At 38.2% G+C, this 22,632-nt stretch overlaps 1 protein-coding gene across 4 annotated transcripts in view; it reads left to right on the top strand.

Moving 5' to 3' along the window:
• The window catches only part of XPOT (exportin for tRNA), a 159,386-nt gene that overhangs the window by 112,043 nt on the left and 24,711 nt on the right, over positions 1-22,632 (top strand). For 2 of the 4 annotated variants that reach the window (XM_020882828.2, XM_070454657.1), the window contains 11 exons: positions 9,320-9,453; positions 13,190-13,272; positions 15,379-15,435; positions 16,257-16,326; positions 17,005-17,223; positions 18,095-18,279; positions 18,380-18,548; positions 19,686-19,922; positions 20,919-20,957; positions 21,089-21,151; positions 22,176-22,300. In XM_020882828.2, coding sequence (XP_020738487.2) covers positions 9,394-9,453; positions 13,190-13,272; positions 15,379-15,435; positions 16,257-16,326; positions 17,005-17,223; positions 18,095-18,279; positions 18,380-18,548; positions 19,686-19,922; positions 20,919-20,957; positions 21,089-21,151; positions 22,176-22,300 — 1,307 coding nt within the window. In that variant the 5' untranslated portion in view covers positions 9,320-9,393. Of the gene's footprint in view, positions 1-5,963; positions 6,366-6,441; positions 6,464-9,319; positions 9,454-13,189; positions 13,273-15,378; positions 15,436-16,256; positions 16,327-17,004; positions 17,224-18,094; positions 18,280-18,379; positions 18,549-19,685; positions 19,923-20,918; positions 20,958-21,088; positions 21,152-22,175; positions 22,301-22,632 lie in introns of those variants that run through there. The other 2 variants (XM_020882827.2, XM_070454658.1) reach the window with 2 other exon arrangements.

The following is a 22,632-nucleotide window of genomic DNA, read 5'->3' as shown; positions in this document are numbered from 1 at the left end:
ATCCAACCGAACTCAGGAAGCATTTGGTACAGATTCTGTACAAGATCCTTGGGAGGAGGGAATGGCAACCCATTCCTGTATTCTTGCCTGGAGAATTCCATGGACAGAGGAGCCTGTTGAGTTATAGTTCATAGGGTTGTAAAGAGTTGGACACAACTTAGTGTCTTTGCGACCCCATGGACTGCAGCATGCCAGGCTTTCCTGTCCATCACCAACTCCTGGAGCTTGCCCAAATTCACGTCCATCCAGTCGGTGACTCCATCCAACCATCTCATCCTCTGTCATCCACTTCTCCTCCTGCCTTCAATCTTTCCCACCACCAGGGTCTTTTCCAATGAGTCAGTTCTTCACATAAGGTGGCCAAACTATTGGAGTTTCAGCTTCAGCATCTGTCCTTCCAATGAATATTCAGGACTGATCTCCTTTAGGATGGACTGGTTGGATCTCCTTGCAGTCCAAGGGACTCTCAAGAGTCTTCTCCAACACCACAGTTCAAAAGCATCAATTCTTCGGCACTCAGCTTTCTTTATAGTCCAACTCTCACATCCATACATGATTACTGGAAAAACCATAGCTTTGACTAGATGGACCTTTGTTGACCATGTAATGGCTCTGCTTTTTAATATGCTGTCTAGGTTGGATAGACATCTGGATAGAGCCAGATGACCTGGGTTCAAATTCCAGCTCTCACTTGGTAGTTAAAAAAAATCACCTTGGACAACTTTTTTATTTGGCTGTGCTGCATGGCATGCAGGATCCTAGTTCCCTAGCCAGGGATCAAACCTGAGCCCTTGGCAGTGAGACTGAGGAGTCTTATCCACTGAATGCCAGGGAATTCCTGGACAGCTTATTTTAAATGTTCAGTGCCTCAGTTTCCTGACCTGTAAATGGGTAATAGTACCAACCCCACAGGGTTATTATGAGGATTATCAATGATTCTGAGTACTTAGAACAGGTATTTGGAACAGAGTGAACACTACATAAGTGTTTTAAAAATAAATTGAACCAGTATGTGATTTACTGGTACATATGTGCTCTTTCAGTTCCCCTTCTACAAAGTAATAATATCAAATTCTTCTTTGTTGGGTGATAGCCTAACAAGTGGGCCTTAGGAAGCATCACTACAAACAAAGCTAGTGGAGTGATGGAATTCCAGTGGAGCTATTTCAAATCCTAAAAGATGATGCTGTGAAAGTGCTGCACTCAATATGCCAGCAAATTTGGAAAACTCAGCAGTGGCCACAGGACTGGAAAAGATCAGTTTTCATTCCAATCCCAAAGAAAGGCAATGCCAAAGAATGCTCCAACTACAGCACAATTGCACTCATCTCACACGCTAGTAAAGTAATGCTCAAAATTCTCCAACCAGGCTTCAACAGTACATGAACCGTGAAATTCCAGATGTTTAAGCTGGATTTAGAAAAGGCAGAGGAACCAGAGGTCAAATTGCCAACATTCATTGGATTCTTGAAAAAGCAAGAGAGTTCCAGAAAAATATCTACTTCCGCTTTATTGACTGTGCCAGAGCCTTTGACTGTGTGGACCACAACAAACTGTGGAAAATTCTTAAAGAGATGGGAATACCAGATCACGTGACCTGTCTCATGAAAAATCCGCATACAAGTCAGGAAGCAACAGTTACAACTGGACATAGAACAACAGACCGATTCCAAATAGGGAAAGGAGAATGTCAAAGCTGTATGTTGTCACCTGCTTATTTAACTTCTATGCAGAGTACATCATGAGAAATGCTGGGCTGGATGAAGCACAAGCTGGAATCAAGACTGCCGGGAGAAATATAAATCACCTCAGATATGGAGATGACACCACCCTTATCGCAGAAAGTGAAAAAAAACTAAAGAGCCTCTTGAGGAAAGTGAAAGAGGAGAGCGAAAAAGTTGGCTTAAAACTCAACATTCAGAAAACTAAGATCATGGTGTCTGGTCCCATCACTTCATGGCAAATAGATGGGGAAACAGTGGACACAATGACAGACTTTATTTTTCTGGGCTCCAAAATCACTGCAGATGGTGACTTCAGTCATGAAATTAAAAGACGCTTACTCCTTGGAAGAAAAGTTATGACCAACCTAGACAGCATATTAAAAAGCAGAGACATTACTTTACCATAGAGGTCCATCTAGTCAAAGCTGTGGTTTTTCCAGTAATCATGTATGGATGTGAGAGTTGGACTATAAAGAAAGCTGAGCGCCAAAGAATTGATGCTTTTAAAGTGTGATGTTGGAGAAGACTCTTGAGAGTCCTTTGGACTGCAAGGAGATCCAACCAGTCTGTCTTACAGGAAATCAGTCCTGAATATTCATTGGAAGGACTGATGCTGAAGGTGAAACTCCAATACTTTGGCCACCTGATGTGAAGAACTGACTCATTATAAAGACCTTGATGGTGGGAAAGATTGAAGGCAGGAGGAGAAGGGGAGGACAGAGGATGAGATGTTTGGATAGCATCACAGACTCTATGGACATTTAAATTATCTATAACATTTAGCAATCAACTGAAATATGGAGGAGACATGTCATTATAATGAAGTCTTAGGAACCATGCAAAGCGCTGGATTAAACAAACATTTATTTTACTAAATAATTCCCCAGTGCTCTGTTGTGCCTCAGACTTCCTGCTTCACACCCACTTCCTATAAAAGAAACCAGTGATTTAATGAGAACCCAATAAAGACAGCTCACCTGACCTATTTTCCACCTTCTTTCTCTGCCAGGAAGCCCATTAGAAATGGCCCTAGGCTTAATAAGCACTGAGATGAAGAAAATTTGACACAGAACTAAGTGTTTATCAGCTCACATTGTATTATTTTGGGTTCAATTCAATACATGTCACAGATACTTACTGAGACATTGTTATCCATAAACAGAATCAGAAGGAACTTATTTTCAGTCTTCAAGAACTGACTACTAGGTGAGTAAGACAACCATACAAATTTAATACAAAACAAAAATACATTAATGACATGAGAGGTATGGAAAAAAATCACATAAAAAAAAATGACTGATCAAACCTGGTTGCAGAAATGTAGAGTCACTTCATGAGAGAGATAGCATTCAATAAATTCTCAAAGTCAATGAGACTGTTCCTTTTTTTCCTTTTATTACAGTCAGTTTTTTAAAGTTTTTTTAAGAATGTACTACATATTCACAGTGGGGGAAAAAATTGCTTTAATCCAAAAAGGTACAAGCAAGATAACAGTTATTTGTAAGGCCTCCTCAGACAGCCATTTTGCTTTTTTGCATTTATTTTTCTTGGGGATGGTCTTGATCCCTGTCTCCTGTACAATGTCATGAACCTCCATCCATAGTTCATCAGGCACTCTGTCTATCAGATCTAATCCCTTGAATCTATTTCTCACTTCCACTGTATAATCCTAAGGGATTTGATTTAGGTCATACCTGAATGGTCGAGAGGTTTTCCCTACTTTCTTCAACTTAAGTCTGAACTTGGCCATAAGGAGCTCATGATCTGAGCCACAGTCAACTCCTGGTCTTCTTTTTGCTGACTGTATAGAGCCTCTCCATCTTTGGCTGCAAAGAATATAATCAATATGATTTCAGTATTGACCAGCTGGTGTTGTCCATATGTAGAGTCTTCTTGTGTTTTTGGAAAAGGGTGTTTGCTATGACCAGTGTGTTCTCTTGGCAAAACTCTATTAGCCTTTGCCCTGCTTCATTCTGTACTCCAAGGCCAAATTTGCCTGTTACTCCAGGTATCTCTTGACTTCCTACTTTTGCATTCCAGACCCCTATAATGAAAAGGACATCTTTTTTGAGTGTTAGTTCTAAAAGGTTTTGTAGGTCTTCATAGAACTGTTCAACTTCAGCTTCTTCAGCATTACTGGTCGGGGCATAGACTTGGATTACTGTGATATTGAATGGTTTGCCTTGGAAACATTGAAAATGCTGGCAGTTAGTGAAAGCATTGTCATATGCAAGCACATGTGTCTGACTCTTTGGGACCCCATGGACTATAGCCCATGGACTATAGGCTCCTCTGTTCATGGAATTCTCCAGGCAAGAATACTGGCATGGGTTGCCATTCTCTTCTCCAGGGTATCTTCCCAACCCAGGGATCGAACCTGGGTTTCCCACATTCTAGGCAGATTCTTTACCATTTGAGCCACCAGCGAAGCACATACTTTAATGACTGTTCTTTGTCAACATTTTGATAACTGGTATTTTACATTAGTCTGAGATGAGAAGCTGTCCATTCCTTTATAGATGGGGGAACCAGAATATGGAATAGTCACATTTCATATCCCTCTCAGATCCTCTTCTGGTGGAGTCCAAGTATTTCCTTATTCATTATGAAATAATGTGTCAACAAAAGGGAAAGACTTTTACAGTCCTAGGCATTTGAACTACCATGAAAGGCCAGTGTTACCAGATAAACTGTAGATAAGGTATAGATATTAGATAAGCTGTAGATAAACTTCATGTAATTTAACTATGAAGTAGTTAATTTAACTATGAAGTATTCACAAAATGAGTTTACAAATGAAAAAGGCAACGATAGTACCAATATAATAGACTGTGTTTTGAAGTTATTTAGGATAATACAGTGGAATATGCTGAACACATTATAGCCTTTGGAGTCACTTGGACCAGGATGAGTATTGAACTTCCATAGTCAGTAGTTGACCCACACAGCTAATGTAAGAATCCATGCAATGATTCACTTATTGAATTGTAACTACAGTGTGGTACTAGGCACCAGGGATACACTGAAATAGAACAGGAATCCTAGCCTTAGATTTTGAACAAGTAAATTATAAACGTGATGCAAAAGTGACTCAAGATACTTTATATATGAAATGCCTGGTGCAGTGTTTTGCACGGGGCAGGTCACGAAATAAATGTAGCTGTTATATGGTTACATTAATTTTATTCTACTTTTCTGTCCATTCCCTTCTCCCGGGTTTTGTTTTTCACTCTAGTCCACCTGAGGGTAACCTAGTCTATATTCAGTACATACTTAACGATCAGTAATGAAACCTAAATACAGAGCACTTATTGTATGTCAAACATTAAGTATTAACTCAATTCTCACAACAAGCTTTTGAGGTAGGTACTATTAGCATACACCGTTTTACTGATGAGTAAACAGGGGCATCCCAGGTGGCTGAGTGGTACAGAATCTGCCTGCCAATGTAGGAGAGGCGGATTCTGTCCCTCGGTGGGGAAGATCCCCTGGAATATGGAATGGCAACCCACTCCAGTATTCTTGTCTGGAAAATCCCACGGACAGAGAAGCCTGGCGGGCTACAGTCCATGGGTGTGAAGAGTCCGACACTACTGAGCAAGAAAAATCCAATCGTACTGAAATACAGATAAGATTATGTAACGTGCCTGAACCTGAGGTTAACAATCAGTGAGCGGGGTAACGGGAGTGGGACGAGCTGGGATCCAAATCTACACAGCTTGAGCCTGTACTATCTCTATTCAGTATTTTAAATTAATCGGTGAATGAATAAACCAAGTAAGAGTATCGCACGAAGTAAACCGTATCTTTTCACGAATGACAAAAACACTGGTACGTTTAAACTGACAAAAAATCTTCAGCGCTCGTCGGGGGATGCTCACACGGGGGAACATGTGCGATCATAAGAGAAATTAAACAACTGACTCACACGTGGTTTGGACCACGACAGGCGGCTCTCCGGTACTCCGTTCTCTAACCTACCAACTACCTCCCTAAGTCTTTATGGAACGTACTGAGCAAACCCGGCCCGGCTTGGGGGCGTGGGGGGAGGGTGGTTACGGATCTCCGCCCGGGCGCAGAAGCCTCACCAGACTTCACAGCCGGGAAAGATTCCGACCGGACCCCCATCCCGGCATGCACCAGAGGCCCCGGCGACCACGCCTCCCGGCGAGCGCCCGGTGCGCGTGTGCGCACCGTCGCCCGGAAGCGTCGCCTGCACATTGCATGCTGGGAGTCGTAGGCTCCCGGTCCGGGCCCTCGGGCCGTCGTCGGCCCTCTCCGTGAGGCTGCTGGCTTTGGTCCGCGCGACACCGACGCGGGGAGCGCGCTTCGCGCTGACTCAGCGGCGACGGCCGTGGCGGCGTTAGCCGGCCCTCACGCTCTTAACCTTCCTGGGGCGCCAACCCCGCCCGCCAGCTTGCTAGCTTGCCTGCCCGGCGCCACGCAGGAGAAGGCGCCAGGAGACGCAGAGCGGCGAGAGGCGCGCGGCCCCGGCCAGCTCCGTCTCCAGCGTTAGCGCCGCGGCCGTGGCGGAGGACGACGAGGACGAGGGCCGCTCTTCTCGCTCCCTGCTTGCGGCGCGGCTCCACTGACCGGCCCTCGGGAGTGCAGGCGGGCAGGCGGGATGGAGTGATAGGGAAGGTGACTCGGGGCTTGGGGCGGGACTCGGACCCAGTTCGGTCCACGCGAGGCTGCTGGGAAGTTGGCCGGGAGGACTGGCCCGGGAAGCCCCCATGCTGGTGAGGGGTGCGGGCCGGGGGCTCTCCGTGGCGGTGCGCCCTGAGGCTGGGCTGACTGGGTGGGGGTAGTAAGAGCTGCGGCAGAGCGCGTCCCCAGTGCGCGGCCGCTAGTTGCCCGGTGTTTCATCACTCCAGTTGCCACGAGGCTTCCTTTAGGGGAGGGATCCGGGGGAAGGAAAGGGGCAAGGCCGGCGGAGGAGGGCCCCCATCGCCTGTGGCCCCCACATAGTAAAAGTGTTTAAGCCCATTTGTAATAGTTGTAGCGTATCTCAGCAGTTTCAACTGCAGAGACCTCAGACTTGATCCCCACCCCCACCCCGTCCCAGGACAAAAAAGAAAAAAAGTATTATTTCTGTGTAGTAATTTGCCAGCACGGACACGCCATTTTTGCTCTTTCCTTTTGCTCTTTCCTCTCACAATTCTGCAGGAGTAGAGAAACATGATGTTTCCTTGTAACCAGAAAAAAAATTACTTTTTGAAAGTGCTAATTAGTTGTTACTGGGGGAAGTTACGTTTGATTAAAGCGAGTTGTCAGCGTGGTGGTAAAAGGCTGGAAAAATTCGGCCTTGGAACTTAAGTACAGTGTTCAGTAGGTGTAGTGGAATTTTTCCAGACTGTTTTGATTCTTGATTTAATGGGTATCCATAGTAAAGTTAGGGCTTAATATTTTAAGTATTTTGCTTGCCTTCCCCAAGAACATTTGCTAGATGCGTAATTGAAGGGTTTATCATAGTGTAACAAATGTTTAAGCCTGCACCTCTATACCATGTTAGATATGTGTTCATGCACAACCTTTTGCTAGGAAAATTGTCACGTTTTTGCATACGTTACAACTTTTCAGGTTTTTTTTGCGTACATGTAGGTGACTTAAAATTGCATATTATCATTCAAGTGCTTTCTCCATGGGAGATTCTTTCTCTACTGACAACTGTAACAAGTTCGTTTCCTTAGATTTTATATACAATGTTTTTTTCTTAGTACCGCTTGCTGTTTCCCTTGATAGAATCAAAGTGACCGAGTTTATGAAATTTTCTAAAGCCATGCCATATTCAAGGAATCTTTTACAGAATTTCTCAATCTGGGATTCATAGAAATTCAGATCGTCTTTTCTTTCTGTGTGTGCGTTTTTCAGGGGGATTATCATCAAATTTTTAACAATGCCTTTGTTTTTCCATCTTTTCAAAATGCCGGTTTTCTAGTGTGATATGATAAATCAAGAATGCTCCAAGTAGTTCCCATTCTCCCATGTGCCTAGCTCTGAATTATGAATTGCAGGCCCACTATGTGCCAGTCATGCTTTACATACCTTGTCTCATTGAAGTCTTTACTGCTTTATGAGGCAGGTGCTCTTTTTTTGCCTATTTCATAGAAAGGGCTCTCTCAGTTTTTGTAGTTGTCCACGTGGCCCCAGTTTGAAAATAAGATTAAGAGTGCCAATCCATCTTTGCAAATCCAAAATCTATGTTATATTTCATCCTAGCAACATAGTGACAAATACTCAGTCACTCCTTCCGTTTAAGGTTAATGAGAGAAAAGTAGAAAGCATAAAGTAACAACCTATCAGCACTTGGAGGGACTTCTCATCCATTTTGGGAAAGTTGAAGAACAGGGGTCAAAGAAGCATTCTTGAAAGAGGTTAATTTTTTTTTTTTTTTAATTTTTTTTTTTATTAGTTGGAGGCTAATTACTTCACAACATTGTAGTGGCTCTTGTCATACATTGACATGAATCAGCCATGGATATACATGTATTCCCCATCCCGATCCCCCCTCCCACCTCCCTCTCCACCCGATCCCTCTGGGTCTTCCCAGTGCACCAGGTCCGAGCACTTGTCTCATGCATCCAAGCTGGGCTGGTGACCTCTAAGCTGAGTTCTGAAGGACAAGCAGGGGTTAACCAAGTAAGCAATGTGCAAAGAAGATGAAAGGCAGACTACCAGTTGTTTTGCGTGGTTAGAGTGCAGAATGGTTACAGTCATTGAAAAGTGTTTGGATCTTAATCCTGAGGGCAGTAGGGAGTTACACTGCCTTCATGTAATCTGCAAGTATGACCTTAACTATAAGAGAAGGGGCTGAGCTTTCTTCTCCAAGGCTCTCAGAACACATCCTGATTTATCATTGATTTGGCAGAACCAGGGGGAGACAGAAAAGCATGTTGTAGTAAGAATCTTGTAACCTGGATCCAATCCTGGCCTCACCATTCCCAAGAAAGGCTGTGGCCCCTTCCTCATTACCCCCTGTGCCCCCCACCCCCAGGTTCTTGCCTTTTAAGAGTAGTAAGACCAGGTCTCCTTACCTCAGTTGGAGTTTGTTCTTTATTTTTGCAAATAAATACACATTTTATCAGAAACCAAGTTGCCTTTGGGGCTGATCATGTTCTTACTTGAAAATGTTAGACTCTAAATTGTGAAAAAGTGCAGTGCTTTCCAGAGACTAAAAAAAAGTTCTTAAATAAGTGTTAAATCGTCAGTAACATAATCTGAATTTGTATTTCTTTTTAAACTTAATGTGGTTGCACAGTTGCACTTTATTGGAGATAGTAACAATGTAAATTAGATGCTTCTATTTCAGGTAAAAAGAATTACTTTCTATACTTTATTGATGATCTTGAAGAAAAGAAATTTAAGAACCTTAATGACATACCTTAGAAATTACACATTAGTGGACTATTTAGCAGACCCACTCTGCTGAGACAGGCTCCTATACTTGTAATTTGGATTGTTTCAAAGAAAGTTCTTTGAACTCTTAAATGTTAAAATGTCTTTGTATAATGTTATCTGCTTGTAATGGTATTCAGGATAAGCATCTATTTTGCTTATCAAGTGTTTTTTTCTTTCAACTTTGTGTGTGTGTACAGATGTTTGTGGATTCTTCTGTGGAATTAGAGGGGACGCCTATTGTAATCAGAAAACTCCAAGTATAGCAGCAGGAATGGATGAACAGGCTCTCTTAGGTCTAAATCCAAATGCTGATTCAGACTTCAGACAAAGGGTAAGTCATGTCGGCTTAATCATTTTTTAAAGCATGTTACATAAACATTTTCATTAGAGGGCTTGAATAAAAAATTCATATCTGAGGAAGATTTAATTTGGATGGAAATGAATAGAGAAACAAATCTGAGGTATTTCACTATATTCTGAATACAGAAACAATGAATGATTGTGATTTATCTTCTCTGTAGTTGGCTTAACAACAGTATTAAAATCTCATGTAATTCAAGGCAAGTCTTTATGTCACATCATTATAATTATTTGAAAGTTGTAATGTAAAGTATTGTTCAAGGGACTCGCCATAGTAGCAGGCGTACATACTATGTTTTTCCATCGCTTGGTTTAATTTAGTCTAAACAAGTGTTTAACCCTCATGTTAGTGATGGTTAACATTCTTGTTACTTCGATCAGGCAGACATGTAAATAAGCAGGTATTATATACCATGTCTCAGGCTACCTAAAATGATTACATGACAAAGAATCCATTATGAGATGCTGGGATATTTGGGTAAGTATAAACAATTAAACATATTGTAGCATACACTTGTAATCAAGGCTGAATGATAAAAGAAAAATCTAAAGAACAAGCCTGTAATTAAATTTTTTAAAGATGTGTGGGTGGTTTAAAGTATAAGGTGAATGGATGAAGAGTCATTTTCTTTCTGCTCTCATAGTAAAGGATATTTTTTAATACATGAGCTAAATGAAGTTAACGATTTACAAAATATATTAAAAATTTTACAAAATATAAAAATCAACAATTTTACAGAAATTTTTTTAAATAGTAAAAAAAAAATCTGCAGGGATTTCCAGGATAGTACTGTGTACTTGTCTCCTATGTTAAAAGAAGTAACCAGCCTTCCAGATAGAGGTAAAAGACAAAAACTGAGATTTAAATAGCTAATTACAAGATACCTATCAAACCGGTTAGGACATGAAAAGTCATTAAAAGTCTATGTCTTAAAAAAAAAAAGTCTACGTCTTGTGTATATAGACAAATATTTCTTTTCATAGGAGCTTTAGCTACCTACCTTCAAATCCTTTAGTCATGAACATAGTTGAAGCATAATAAATCTGTACCTTTCATTTAGCTTGGTTTACATAACTTTTGACTTTTTGTTTAGTTATTAAATAAGCTTCTCTGTTATTTTTATGTTCCTTTTTTGAAATCCTTTGTTTTATAATTAAATTCCACCATCAGAACTTTTTTTTTTTAATGTGCCATGATTTTCTTTTTCAGAAAGTAAAACTAGTACATTGACAGTGGTTTTAATATTATAGAAGTTAGATTTTTTAGCAATAAAAATGGGTTCTATCAGTCAGAGGCATATGTTAGACATCCTGATCCAGGCCTAATTTGATACTCCTTTAAGCCACCCTGAGTAATAATTAGAATGAAAAATAAGGAATTGTAAGGAAAAGTAAGGACTGATAGTCCTGATGCTGGAATTGAGGAATAGCAGGAACTTCGTTCAGTTTTGTCATAAGATAAATGACCACCAACCCTGGTTCCCAATTGTCTGTCTGTAGTTCTGTTTTCTCCCTGGGCACTAAGGAACTGGACTGACTCTCTTGCCACCTAGAGACGGTGGAGCAGTAGACAGGTGTGAGACAGAAGAACTGGGCGATGGAAACGGACTTGTTCATCATTGTTACAGTGTTGTTTTTGGTTTGGTTTTTTTTAATGCTAGTATCACATGGATTCAGAGTGCAAAGAATAGTTAAAACTGAAAAATTTCAAGTTATTGTCACTTAAAAAAATAGAATATCTGTCTTTGGCTTAAAACTTAGTGACAATTCTAGCAGCTGAATCACACCTCCCCCACCTGTTTTGGTAAGTTTTGTTTTATTAGATGGTAATGCAGTCTGCAAGACTGACTTCAAACTTGTCTCCGCCCAGGCCCCTGAGATACTCCTAAAGGAAACTCGAGGCTTTATCGAATAGGTATTGTTAGACACCTGAACTAGATTTTTTTTCTGCTGCTTGAGCTCCTGTATTCTTAATTCTAAAGGCAGCCGTTATTTACACTTAAGATAGTGGTCTTCATCTACTCAGTTCTTTCACCTGGTCCTCTCAGTGGGAACAGCCATTGAGACAGCATATAAAACCTCATTTCCTCATTCATACAATTGCGTAACACAGGAAACCATCCCCTGACTACACGCACATCACTCACTCAGACATGTCCAGCTCTTTGCAGCCCCAGGGACTGTAACATGCCAGGCTCCATGGTTCATGGAGTTTTCCAGGCAGGGATACTGGAGTGGGTTGCCATTTCTGTAGCTTTCCATTATTATTGCAGGTTTAAAAATATATGTATGTTTATAAAATAAATAAAAATATTTATTTGGCTGCCTCGGGTCTAACTTGTGGCAAGCAGAATCTTTTGTTGAGTGTGTGAGAGCTCTCATTGTGACTCAAGGATTCTAACTTATTTTTTTTAACCTCTAACCCAAAGGAAAAAATAATTTTATATCATATGTATGTATATTGGAGAAGGAAATGGCAACCCACTCCAGTATTCTTGCCTGGAGAATTCCATGGACAGAGGAACCTGGTGGGTTACAGTCCACGGGGTTGCATAGAGTCGGACATGACTGAACAACTTCACTTTCACATGTATGTATATACACGTGAATATATGACATATATATATATACACACGCATAAGTAAAACAAGTCATACAAAATAATAGTTACTCTTGTTAGGTGCAGTGCACTCTAATATCTCTATTCTGTTTCATTTTTTAAATTGCTGATCAAGACTGATAAAATTGTTTTCACAACATTGATGAGGCACAAACCACATTTAAAAAAATATATATTGGCTAATTGAAATTAGATTCCTCAACTCATTTCAAGGTATGTGCTTAATTGCTTCAGACTCATTTAGCAGTGTTTCTAGAGATTATGTGTTATTTTCTTGACTGAGATATTTTTTGCAAGTTACTGAGATTACTGTTTGTTGTCACATGTGAAACTGGCATCCGTCATTGATCTCCATTGCAGCATACAAATGGAAGAGTTGAGTCACCCCTATTTTCCCAACAGTGGTAGATAGCCTATGGACTTGGTGCTGCGTCTGTTCTAGAGGATACTTGCTCTTGTAAGAAGACCCAGAATTCATGAATACAGGGATGAGAAACGCATTTCCTAAAGCTTTGACTTTTTTAGTTATTTGGTACTTCCCTAAAATTCATGTCAAGCAGTTCAACTCTGATTTTAATCTCACCATTTAGGAAACTTACTGATGCAGTTGAAAAATGGAAATAATTCTCTTTTTCTGTTAAATGGTAGAGCAAATGATAATACAGAATGTTTCATCCTTTATATGTAGTCACTTCCTTAACAGCATGTTTGCTACTAATTAGGAAAAGTATTCTTTATACCCCCTTTTATAATCACATGTGCCTCAGGCTACAGCACCTGACAGAGCACTGGAGTGTTTCTCTGGTATCTTCTAATAACCCAGGGAGGTCTGCAGGGCATTTTTGTGTTGTCTCCTTCCCCATAAGGAAACAAGTTAGAAGTATCCAACTGATGGAATTTGTTTTTTACTTAACCTTTTTCCTAGGAGTAATCATTCAGTTGCACCTACTCAGAAGCCTGAATTCAGTGTTCAGCTGTTTTTTTTAGTCACTGTAGTTAGTTCACTACTCTCAGTAAACTTTGTTGAGTATTGGCAAGAATTGAGGTTGACTATTCCAAATGCATATTCTGCTTTGCAATTATACAGGCCCTGGCCTATTTTGAACAGTTAAAGATTTCCCCAGATGCCTGGCAGGTGTGTGCAGAAGCTCTGGCTCAGAGGACATACAGGTAATTAAAGCAAAATATACATAACTTGTAGAAGACTTTAAATTTTTATGAACTTGGCATGATTGTTTCATTTATCTGTTTGAAAAAGGCTTTCATAAAAACATTTTATGCCTTAGTTTTAAAACACTATTCAATGTATAATGAGGAAAATAGTAAACTAAAAATTTTGGCCAATTCTGAGAGCACTTTTCATTAAAACTATCCTTTCTTTGCCTTATTCTAAGTACCTGGCAGTAGATTCCAGCTGGCATATAGTACAGTAGAAATTTCCTTGTTTTCTTATGATGAGGAGGGATGGTTGGTTTTCTAAAAACATGGTAAAGAAGGTAATCAGAAATTATCTATCTTAATTTTTAATTTAAGTGCATAAACATTCAGTTACTAATCTTTTGATGTCAACCAACACTTTTTCTTTGTGTATGTGCCACAGTAACTTTGTGATTCTTAATGTTGAAGATATTGAAATCCCCCATAACTGATCCTCTCCAGTTTCTGCTTTGGGTCCCTGCAGTGGATTGAAGAACAGTGAATGTGGATTTCTAAACCTTTTATTTATTTGTTCCCACGTCTCCAAGTCTTCTGGTTATCTGGCCCACAATACACATGTACAAGGTTTTTTTCTCCCAGGCAATGTGACTTTCTATGAACTCTTTCTAAAGCTTTCGACTTAACTGTTACAAAAACAGAAACTTATCATACCCACTGTTATTTTATATAGTAGTTAAGTAAGTTACTTAAATATAAAAGAAGTACAGTGCACCTAGTGAGACTCGGGGAAGCACGCTGACCAGTTGTGAACAAACAACTCTACTAGTGGGCGTGTAAATAAGTTTATAGGGGTCAGTGAGAATTCCTGCCTAGATTTCTTGCATGCTGGGAGTATCAGTCACTACATTTTTTTTTTTTTTTTTTTTTTTCACTGCTATCAGTCACTACATTTTATAGCTGAAAGCAAGTGCTCCAATTTAGTGAAAGTTGATTTTGAAGAACATCTATATGTCTTAGAGTAAATGGGGGCTGGCTTTTAATGAAAGACTCCTTGTAGTTTATATTTTGAGTGAAAAATCTAAGTCATATAATTAAAGCTTCAGTGCAATCCATGATAAGAATAGAAACCGTAAGAAAAGATGCTAATTAAGTGTAACTTTTTAAAAAACTTTTAAAAATTAGGTTTTATTTTCTTAAGTGTGAATTTTTTTTGGTGGAGGGGTTAAGGGATGTAGTCAGAATGAAGACAATACCTCCATTCTTACATTGACTGTTAGTTAGCTTTGTATATGAAAAATTGTTCCTTGACTATGCCTGACTCAAACCAACGGTCTAAAAAGAACACTGTTGTTCATTAAAGGGACTTGGTCAGAGCTTGTAGCTAGCTCACTGCATCTCTGTTGTCACTCCTAGGGAGGCAGTTAGAAGTGGAGAGTGGATAGATATTGATTTTTAGTCCCCCCCTTTTTAAGATCATATATCTGTTTTTACTTTCTTTCTTTTTTTTTAATGACCTCACCATGCAATGTGCAAGATCTTAGTTTCCCAACCAGGGCCCAAACCCAGACCCCATGCAGTGGAAGTGCAGACTCCTATCGACTGGACCACCGGGGAAGTCCCTAAGGCAGCATGTTTGTACCTGGTTTTCTATATGAGTCCGAGGCTGACTGCCAGTCTAGGGGACTTCTCTTGTTTTGGATTTTGCTGCAGTAGAACTTTTAAGTTTAAGTATGGCTTTGATGACCATCTCTGACTTGATACAGTTTCTGGCTGTTCTACCATTTGTCATTTTACATCTATCCTTTCTGTTGTAAAATGTAAGAATTGCTTTGGGAATCCTAACATCTAGAATTTGGGGGGAATGCTCTCTGTTTGCAAAGTGCTGTATGTACTTAAAATGAATCTTAATTTGGGATTATTCTGTTTGTCAGATTTCTGTTGAATATTATATAAAGTTCTCTTAGCTTACAAATGGATGTGAATGTAACACTTGAGAGCAATAAGCCAAAAGTCTGGTTTGAGAAACTTTCAAAAGTTATTCATTACTAGTTACCTTTGATTTGTTTTTCCCAATTCATATTTGCTTTATCTAATTTTTCTTTTTTTTTTCTTTTTCAGTGATGATCATATTAAGTTTTTCTGCTTCCAAGTACTGGAACATCAAGTTAAATACAAGTATGGCTTTTCTCAGTAAGATTTGCGGGGAGAGGCTATTTTTGAAATTAGTTTTTCCCTCTTTGGGGACATCATAACATTGGCTGTAAATTGACATTATGTGTCATATCCAGCTTTGAGATATGTTTTGATTTATCCCAAGGTGTTTTAAAAATATTGAGTTCATTGGCTCCATAAAAGAATCCAGTCAGTACACAGGAAAAAGTTAAATTCCAGTTTCTCTGGGAAAGAATTAAAAGATACGGCAACCCCGTGCTGTGTCAGTACATGACCACTCTCTGTTACAGTTGAGTGGCAGTGTGGGCACTTGTATTTGGAACCCCTGCCTGTTGTTGTCTAGGCACTCAGTCGTGTCCAACTCTGTGACCCCATGGACTGTAGCCCACCAGGCTCCTCTGTCCATGGGATTTCCCAGGCAGGAACACTGGAGTGGGTTGCCATTGACTTTTCCAAAAACCCCTGCCTGATTTAAGCAGAAACCGAGAATTGCTGCCCCAGGGATCCTGAGTTTGCCTCCTGATTTATTCTGTAAATCACAGACCTGAGACCATGGACTTATTTTCATTTGAAAAATTGTGTAGCTGCCATTTTGTTTTAGCATGAACTGGATCACAGATCAAACTAAGATCAATATTGATAGCTCTCCAGCCACTCCCACCCCTGTCTTTAAAGTGGTAATGAGGATTATTGCCAATTTATCATAGGGAATTTTAGGTAATTGCTATACAAATTTTCTGTTTCAAATATAAGAGGCCATTACTTTTTAAAAACCACATACACTAAATATTACCATTATTGTTTTTCTTCTGTATTTTGAACAGATATTCAGAATTAACCACTGTTCAACAACAACTAATTAGAGAGACTCTTGTATCTTGGCTTCAAGCTCAGGTAAAATAGTAGTTTTTACATTTAGTACCTCAAATTGCCAGATATTTCAGTTTTTGTTTTTGGAAGAGTTTGCAGCTTCACCTCAAAAATGTCGCTCATTTATCCTCCATTTGATCATGTAGCTCTTTTAGAAAGTGCTGGCTTTGAAGATTAGGAGTGATAAAAAATTAGCAGTAACTTAAAATTATATCAGTAATTGAAGCTGTCATTCTTTCCATGACACATGGTGGAAACTTTTGGTTTTAAAATGTAATTTTAACTACTAAATAAAAGTCAATTTTCACATTTAAGGCGAACCCTCCTGGAACGATTCTTCACAAAGAGCCCTTTATAAAGGAGCCAATAGAGTTCCTTATTCACAGTATTTTATTTTTCATTAATTTTAGCTAATTTTAACATATTAAAGCAGTTGTGTAGCTAGAATAATTATCTTAGAGAGCAAGCAGCTAGAAGAAAAATCATTGTGTTTGTTTTCTTCTTAGAAAAGGCCTTAGGAACCACTAAAACTCTGCCCATGAAACTTTAGTACTTGGTAATTCTCAGGAGTGTTTGCTGCACAGCTGTAGGAGGCCATGGTGCAGTTTAGTGGGATTTTACCTGTTGATGATAAATAGGAGAACGACGTTTGAGTCTTTTCCATTTACATTTAATTTCATGAACTGTATCTTTGTTTGTCAGATGCTGAACCCCCAACCAGAGAAGACCTTCATACGAAATAAAGCTGCCCAAGTCTTCGCCTTGCTTTTTGTTACAGAGTATCTCACTAAATGGCCCAAATTTTTTTTTGACATTCTCTCAGTAGTGGACCTAAACCCAAGGGGAGTAGATCTGTACCTCCGAATTCTCATGGCTATTGATTCAGAGTTGGTGGATCGTGATGTGGTTCACACCTCAGAGGCAAGTAACGTCTTATTAATAAATTTTTAATTTAGATATTGCAAGAGATATTGGGTACATAATAAAAGGATCAAGAAGGGTTATTTTTTTGTTTTTGATAAAACTTAAATATTAAGAATACTTACAAATTTGCTCAACATTTTGAATTTTGCTTTACAAAAGAACTTAAATTGGGGTTTTTTTCCCCAGGTATAGGGTGAAATTAGAGCATTTAGCGTTTGTGTTTTTTTTTTTAAACCAGACAGGAACTTCCTCTAGTGAAACAAACAAATTGATTTTTTTCCTATGAATTTGTAGAGAAATGTGGCCTGTATTTACTATTACCTTATAGTTGCTGAGTGAGGAAAAAGCATTGCCACGTACCAGTGCTAGGTTCTTCTGTATTCTGCCACACAGGCCATGATCTTAGTCTTTCTCTATTTCTTTATTACCCAATATAACTTTCTCCTTTTTCTTAAAGAACACAATGGAAATAGCTTCATTCAAATGTGTATGACGATTTCAGGTTATTGTGTGTTAAATATGACATTTACAAAGAGTGTTGTTTATATTATTGCTGTTCTCTTAAATAGTTTAAGTATGTTTGTAGAATACTGAGAAATAACTTTTATCACATGGTTAAAATTTCTAAGCAGTGTTTTTTTTTATAGTTTGTGTTTAATAAATTATGTCCAAGTTGAATGGAAGGAAGAATTAGAATCACAGCTTATGATTTTAGAGCAGATAAATAGGAAATACTGGCAGGGAATGTGTTAACAAGTTGGGAAATGTAGTGGTGAGGAAATTACTGTGTGCAACTATTATACAGATATCAAACATTATGTTGGGAGGTAATCTGATTGTATATATGGTATCTTGGGGTATTTTCTAGGAGGCTCGTAGGAATACTCTCATAAAGGATACCATGAGGGAACAGTGCATTCCAAACTTGGTGGAATCATGGTACCAAATCCTACAAAATTATCAGTATACCAATTCAGAAGTGACATGCCAGTGCCTTGAAGTAGTTGGGGCTTATGTCTCTTGGATAGACTTATCCCTTATAGCCAATGATAGGTAAGTAAATCTATATTTTAAGAATATAAACCTGCAGATACAGTGTGTAAAACTCATGAATTTGAAAATATTGTAAGAATTTTTGTTTCTCCATTGCCAGGTTTATAAATATGCTGCTAGGTCATATGTCAATAGAAGTTCTACGGGAAGAAGCATGTGATTGTTTATTTGAAATTGTAAATAAAGGAATGGATCCTGTTGATAAAATGAAACTGGTAGAATCTTTGTGTCAAGTGTTACAGTCTGCTGGGTTTTTCAGCATTGACCGGGTCAGTAAATTTATGTATAAGGTTTTGAAAATTGTTAGAACAGACTAGGATAGGCAGTAATTTAAATATACTTTCCTTTTTCTTTATTTTTGTTTTTAAGCGTTGGAAACTTCCTTGAGCTTATAATAGTGAAACACTGTCCAGAAAGCTGTACTGTCATGTGTAACATTTTCCTTAACCATGGATTATACCAGACTTAAACTTGAAGATCTGGGATAGTACTTACTATTGTGCTTTCTAATAGCCTCTCAGGTGATGCTGTGATACTGCTCTTCGTGGACCATACTTTAAGAAGCATGGCAGTGCATTTTGACCTAAATTAGACTCCATTATTTTTTTTTTTTTTTTAGACTCCATTATTAATGTTACATTTTCACCATATTCATTTGAGCGATTAGAGTTTAGCCTCAGCAGAATTAGGGCTTGAGTGAGTGTGGTAAATTAATAATTTAGAAACTGAATTTGAAGGGTTTTACTTTTAATTTTACCTGTGACAGTGATAAAGAATTACTAAGTCTTTGTATTGTTGATATATCAGGAGTACACCTCTGGTATTTACCTAACTGACAAAGTGTAGTCAGTTACACTGCTAATAATTGTCTTATTAAAAGACTTAAAATGGTGAAACTAAAAAATCTTTCTGTAGGAGAACATCATAAGGATAATTAATGAAAATAAACCTGATTTTGAGTTCTAACACTAATGCTGATTAACTTTAGGTAGGTTATTTTAATAGCAGTTTTATCTCTTTGTGATGTAGTTGAGGTTCAAATAGTGTCAGAAAGGACTTGTAAATTGTTGCACAAAGCATAATAAGGCAGCATTAAGTTTATTAGAAGGTATTTACTAAATTCATCAGTTTAGAGAGAAGGTTTTGAATCCCTCTTTTTTAAACTTTTATAATTTGACAATGTCCACATGACTATAATCATTAAATATAGTTATTTTGAGAGTATTAGCAGATAATAACAGTAGAAGAATTCAGACTCTTAAAACTTCTCAGTCAAAATGGTAGTATTGTTAATGTCTAATGTTAGTTTAAAATTGACTCCTATAAATGGCACTTGATCCATTCTAAAATTTAGAGTTTTTCCTCTCAGGTAGTTGGTTTTAAATTGAGATCTGTATTGTTTGTAGGAAGAAGATGTTGACTTCCTGGCCAGATTTTCTAAATTGGTCAATGGAATGGGACAGTCATTGATAGTTAGCTGGACTAAATTAATTAAAAATGGGGATATCAAAAATGCTCAGGAGGCACTGCAAGCTATTGAAACAAAGGTGGCGCTGATGTTGCAGCTCCTAATTCATGAGGATGATGACATCTCTTCTAACATTATTGGATTTTGTTACGATTATCTTCATATTTTGAAACAGGTAAGTCCTTATGTTAATCTTTGTTGTAGACAATATAGAAAAGCCATAGAGAATTGGAAAATACAGGAAAATGAAAATAAGATAGTTATCTACTCTAATGATGTTTACTGTTAATTATGAATATATTTTCATATTTTTCTTTCCTTTAAACTTCTTAGCCGGAAAACAAATGGCCAGGTTCTAAAATTCACTAGACTAAAAAGCTTCAGAATTAGTTATAGGTTTAGGTTGTTTCTTTTCTTTTTAATCTGTGTTTCTTTTCGGCCTTGTATCATGTGGCATCTTAGTTCCCCGACTGGGGACTGAACCTGTACCCCTGCCATTACATATGCATCATTTCTTATAAAGTTTTTTTATAATTAAAAATTTGCCCCTAGAGAGTTGCTGCCAATAATAGAACTTAAAATGTAGAAGGTGTGAATCTCATATATTATACATTTAGCCATTTAAAGAATTAATAACTTTTCATTATGACATTAGGTGAGAGCTATGCCTACTTAATTTACACTGATTTAGTTGAATTGAGTCAAGCTTAAGATAATATTTTTCCAAGCTGAGTTTAGCTTGTGTTATAACATATTTCTGCGTGCATACTTGAAGAAATTTTAGGCAGTGTGAAAAGGTATGAAGAAAGTTAAACTCCCTATTGGTAATCCCATTGTATTTCATAGTGGATTTCTAGGCTTTTATGGCCTTAATTAAAAACAAGGTGAGATCATACTTTGCTGTTCTGTAATCTGCTTCTTTGCTGAGTACATTTATAAGTATCTTTAAAAATCAAGTTTATCTACATGTTTTTGCCTGTATGCCAAGTTACTTACTAGAAGTGAAATTGATAGATTTTAGACTAGGTACGTTTCACATACAGAAAGGTGCTATCAAACCGCCCTCCAGAAGAGCTGTGTGCGTGTTTGAAAAGATACTGAATAGAAAAATATTTTGATAAGCAAGTATTACTTTAGGAAACCTAATAAATGATTGCTTTCTTTTCAACAGCTTACAGTGCTTTCAGATCAACAAAAAGCTAATGTAGAGGTAACTGACTTCTTTTTGCTTCTTTTAAACCAATAATAGACTCTGTATCTGCAGTCTGCCTTGAAATAGAGCCTAATTTCAAATTATGTGAAATTAGAGACTGATAAAAGATACTTTGTTCTTAATTTTAGGCAATCATGTTGGCCGTTATGAAAAAATTAACTTACGATGAAGAATATAACTTTGAAAATGAGGTAAGAATTTTGGATTGAGGAGAAAACAGTTTTAATTTTATTATGTACCCACATCAAATTACTGTTTCAAGTTTTGAGTATCTTAGAGTCCTTTAAAACAAGAAGTGTTTTAAAAATTAGTCTTGTTTATATTGACGACTTCTTAGATTAATGGAAACTTCATAATTCTTCATGTTTTTGTATTTTGTCCTCTAATTCTTTAAAATGACCCTTTTAAGGACACTGTAGCACTGAACTTTGTAAAACATTGACAGTATTATTCGTGATCATATTTCAGTTTATATTTAATAAGAGAGGAATTGAGGCCCAGTTGGTGGACCTCAGATTGTAATTGTCTGCGGGAGAGTGGGAATGAGGCACTTCACTGTCTCTGGACTTGTTCTGGTTAAAGTCCTCTCCAGGGTTGTCATGAGTCAGCTTTCCATCAGTCACAAGTGTCATGAGTGCTTTCTGGCAACTCAGTAATGGCATGTACTGTCTAGCTGTGTGCTAACATATTCTACTGCCCACTTCAGACATTCAGAAACTTTGAACTGCACGAGGATAATAATGGTGATAATCACCAACACACCATGCACTTCTAAGTGCCAGGTTCATTACATATAATACCTTTAATCATGTGATATTATTACAGTTCTTACAGTGGACAGTAAGGTACAAAGAGTATACATAAGATGCTAAGGTTCTCATAAAGCCCTATGTGACCCCTTCGTGGCTTAGACTTTGGCTTTTGTTTTCCAAAGCCTTCCATTATCTGGTGTTTGCCTGATCATCCCTCGGTCACTCTCGTCTGTTATAATGACTCTTGTATTTAGCCTCCTCCTTGTGCTGTTTCTGGCTCTAGGCTTGAAAATAATTATTTATGAGCAGAGGGGAAAGACTACTGCGTTTTCCTACATAAGTAAAATTTATGAAAAAATAAAAGTGTATTACATTTGTAAATATAAAAAACTAATGAGAACTCACCATTTTATGTGTCTTAAGGTCTTCTAAGCTTTTTAATGGGATTTTTTAAATACCATAGGGTGAAGACGAAGCCATGTTTGTAGAATATAGAAAACAACTGAAGTTATTGTTGGACAGGCTTGCTCAAGTTTCACCAGAGTTACTGCTGGCTTCTGTTCGCAGAGTGTTCAGTTCTACACTGCAGTAAGTTTGTTCATCTGTTTCTAGCAAGTCACCTCTTTCCTCTTCTCTCTGATGGTGGCCTGCCATAAGTGATTCACATGACTTACTTGTTTATGTTCCTTACTGAGATCTTATGTGTATCTCTGAAACAATGCACTTGACTTCTTGATTTATCTTGATCCTTGAGAGGAAATGCTGCTCTTCGGAACATAAACAGTAACATGGATTACGTTGGTTGTTTATACTTCTGTGATAGTAATTTTGTTCCCTGGCAGAATTAACAATTGCTGTGACTTTTTAATAGTTAAAGAGGATTTTGTTGGTGTGTTTTTATCCAGTGCATCACTAGTTGT

Source organism: Odocoileus virginianus, chromosome 24, assembly GCF_023699985.2.
Source record: "Odocoileus virginianus isolate 20LAN1187 ecotype Illinois chromosome 24, Ovbor_1.2, whole genome shotgun sequence".
Taxonomy (NCBI): domain Eukaryota; kingdom Metazoa; phylum Chordata; class Mammalia; order Artiodactyla; family Cervidae; genus Odocoileus; species Odocoileus virginianus.
This window is presented reverse-complemented; position numbering and strand designations above follow the sequence as displayed.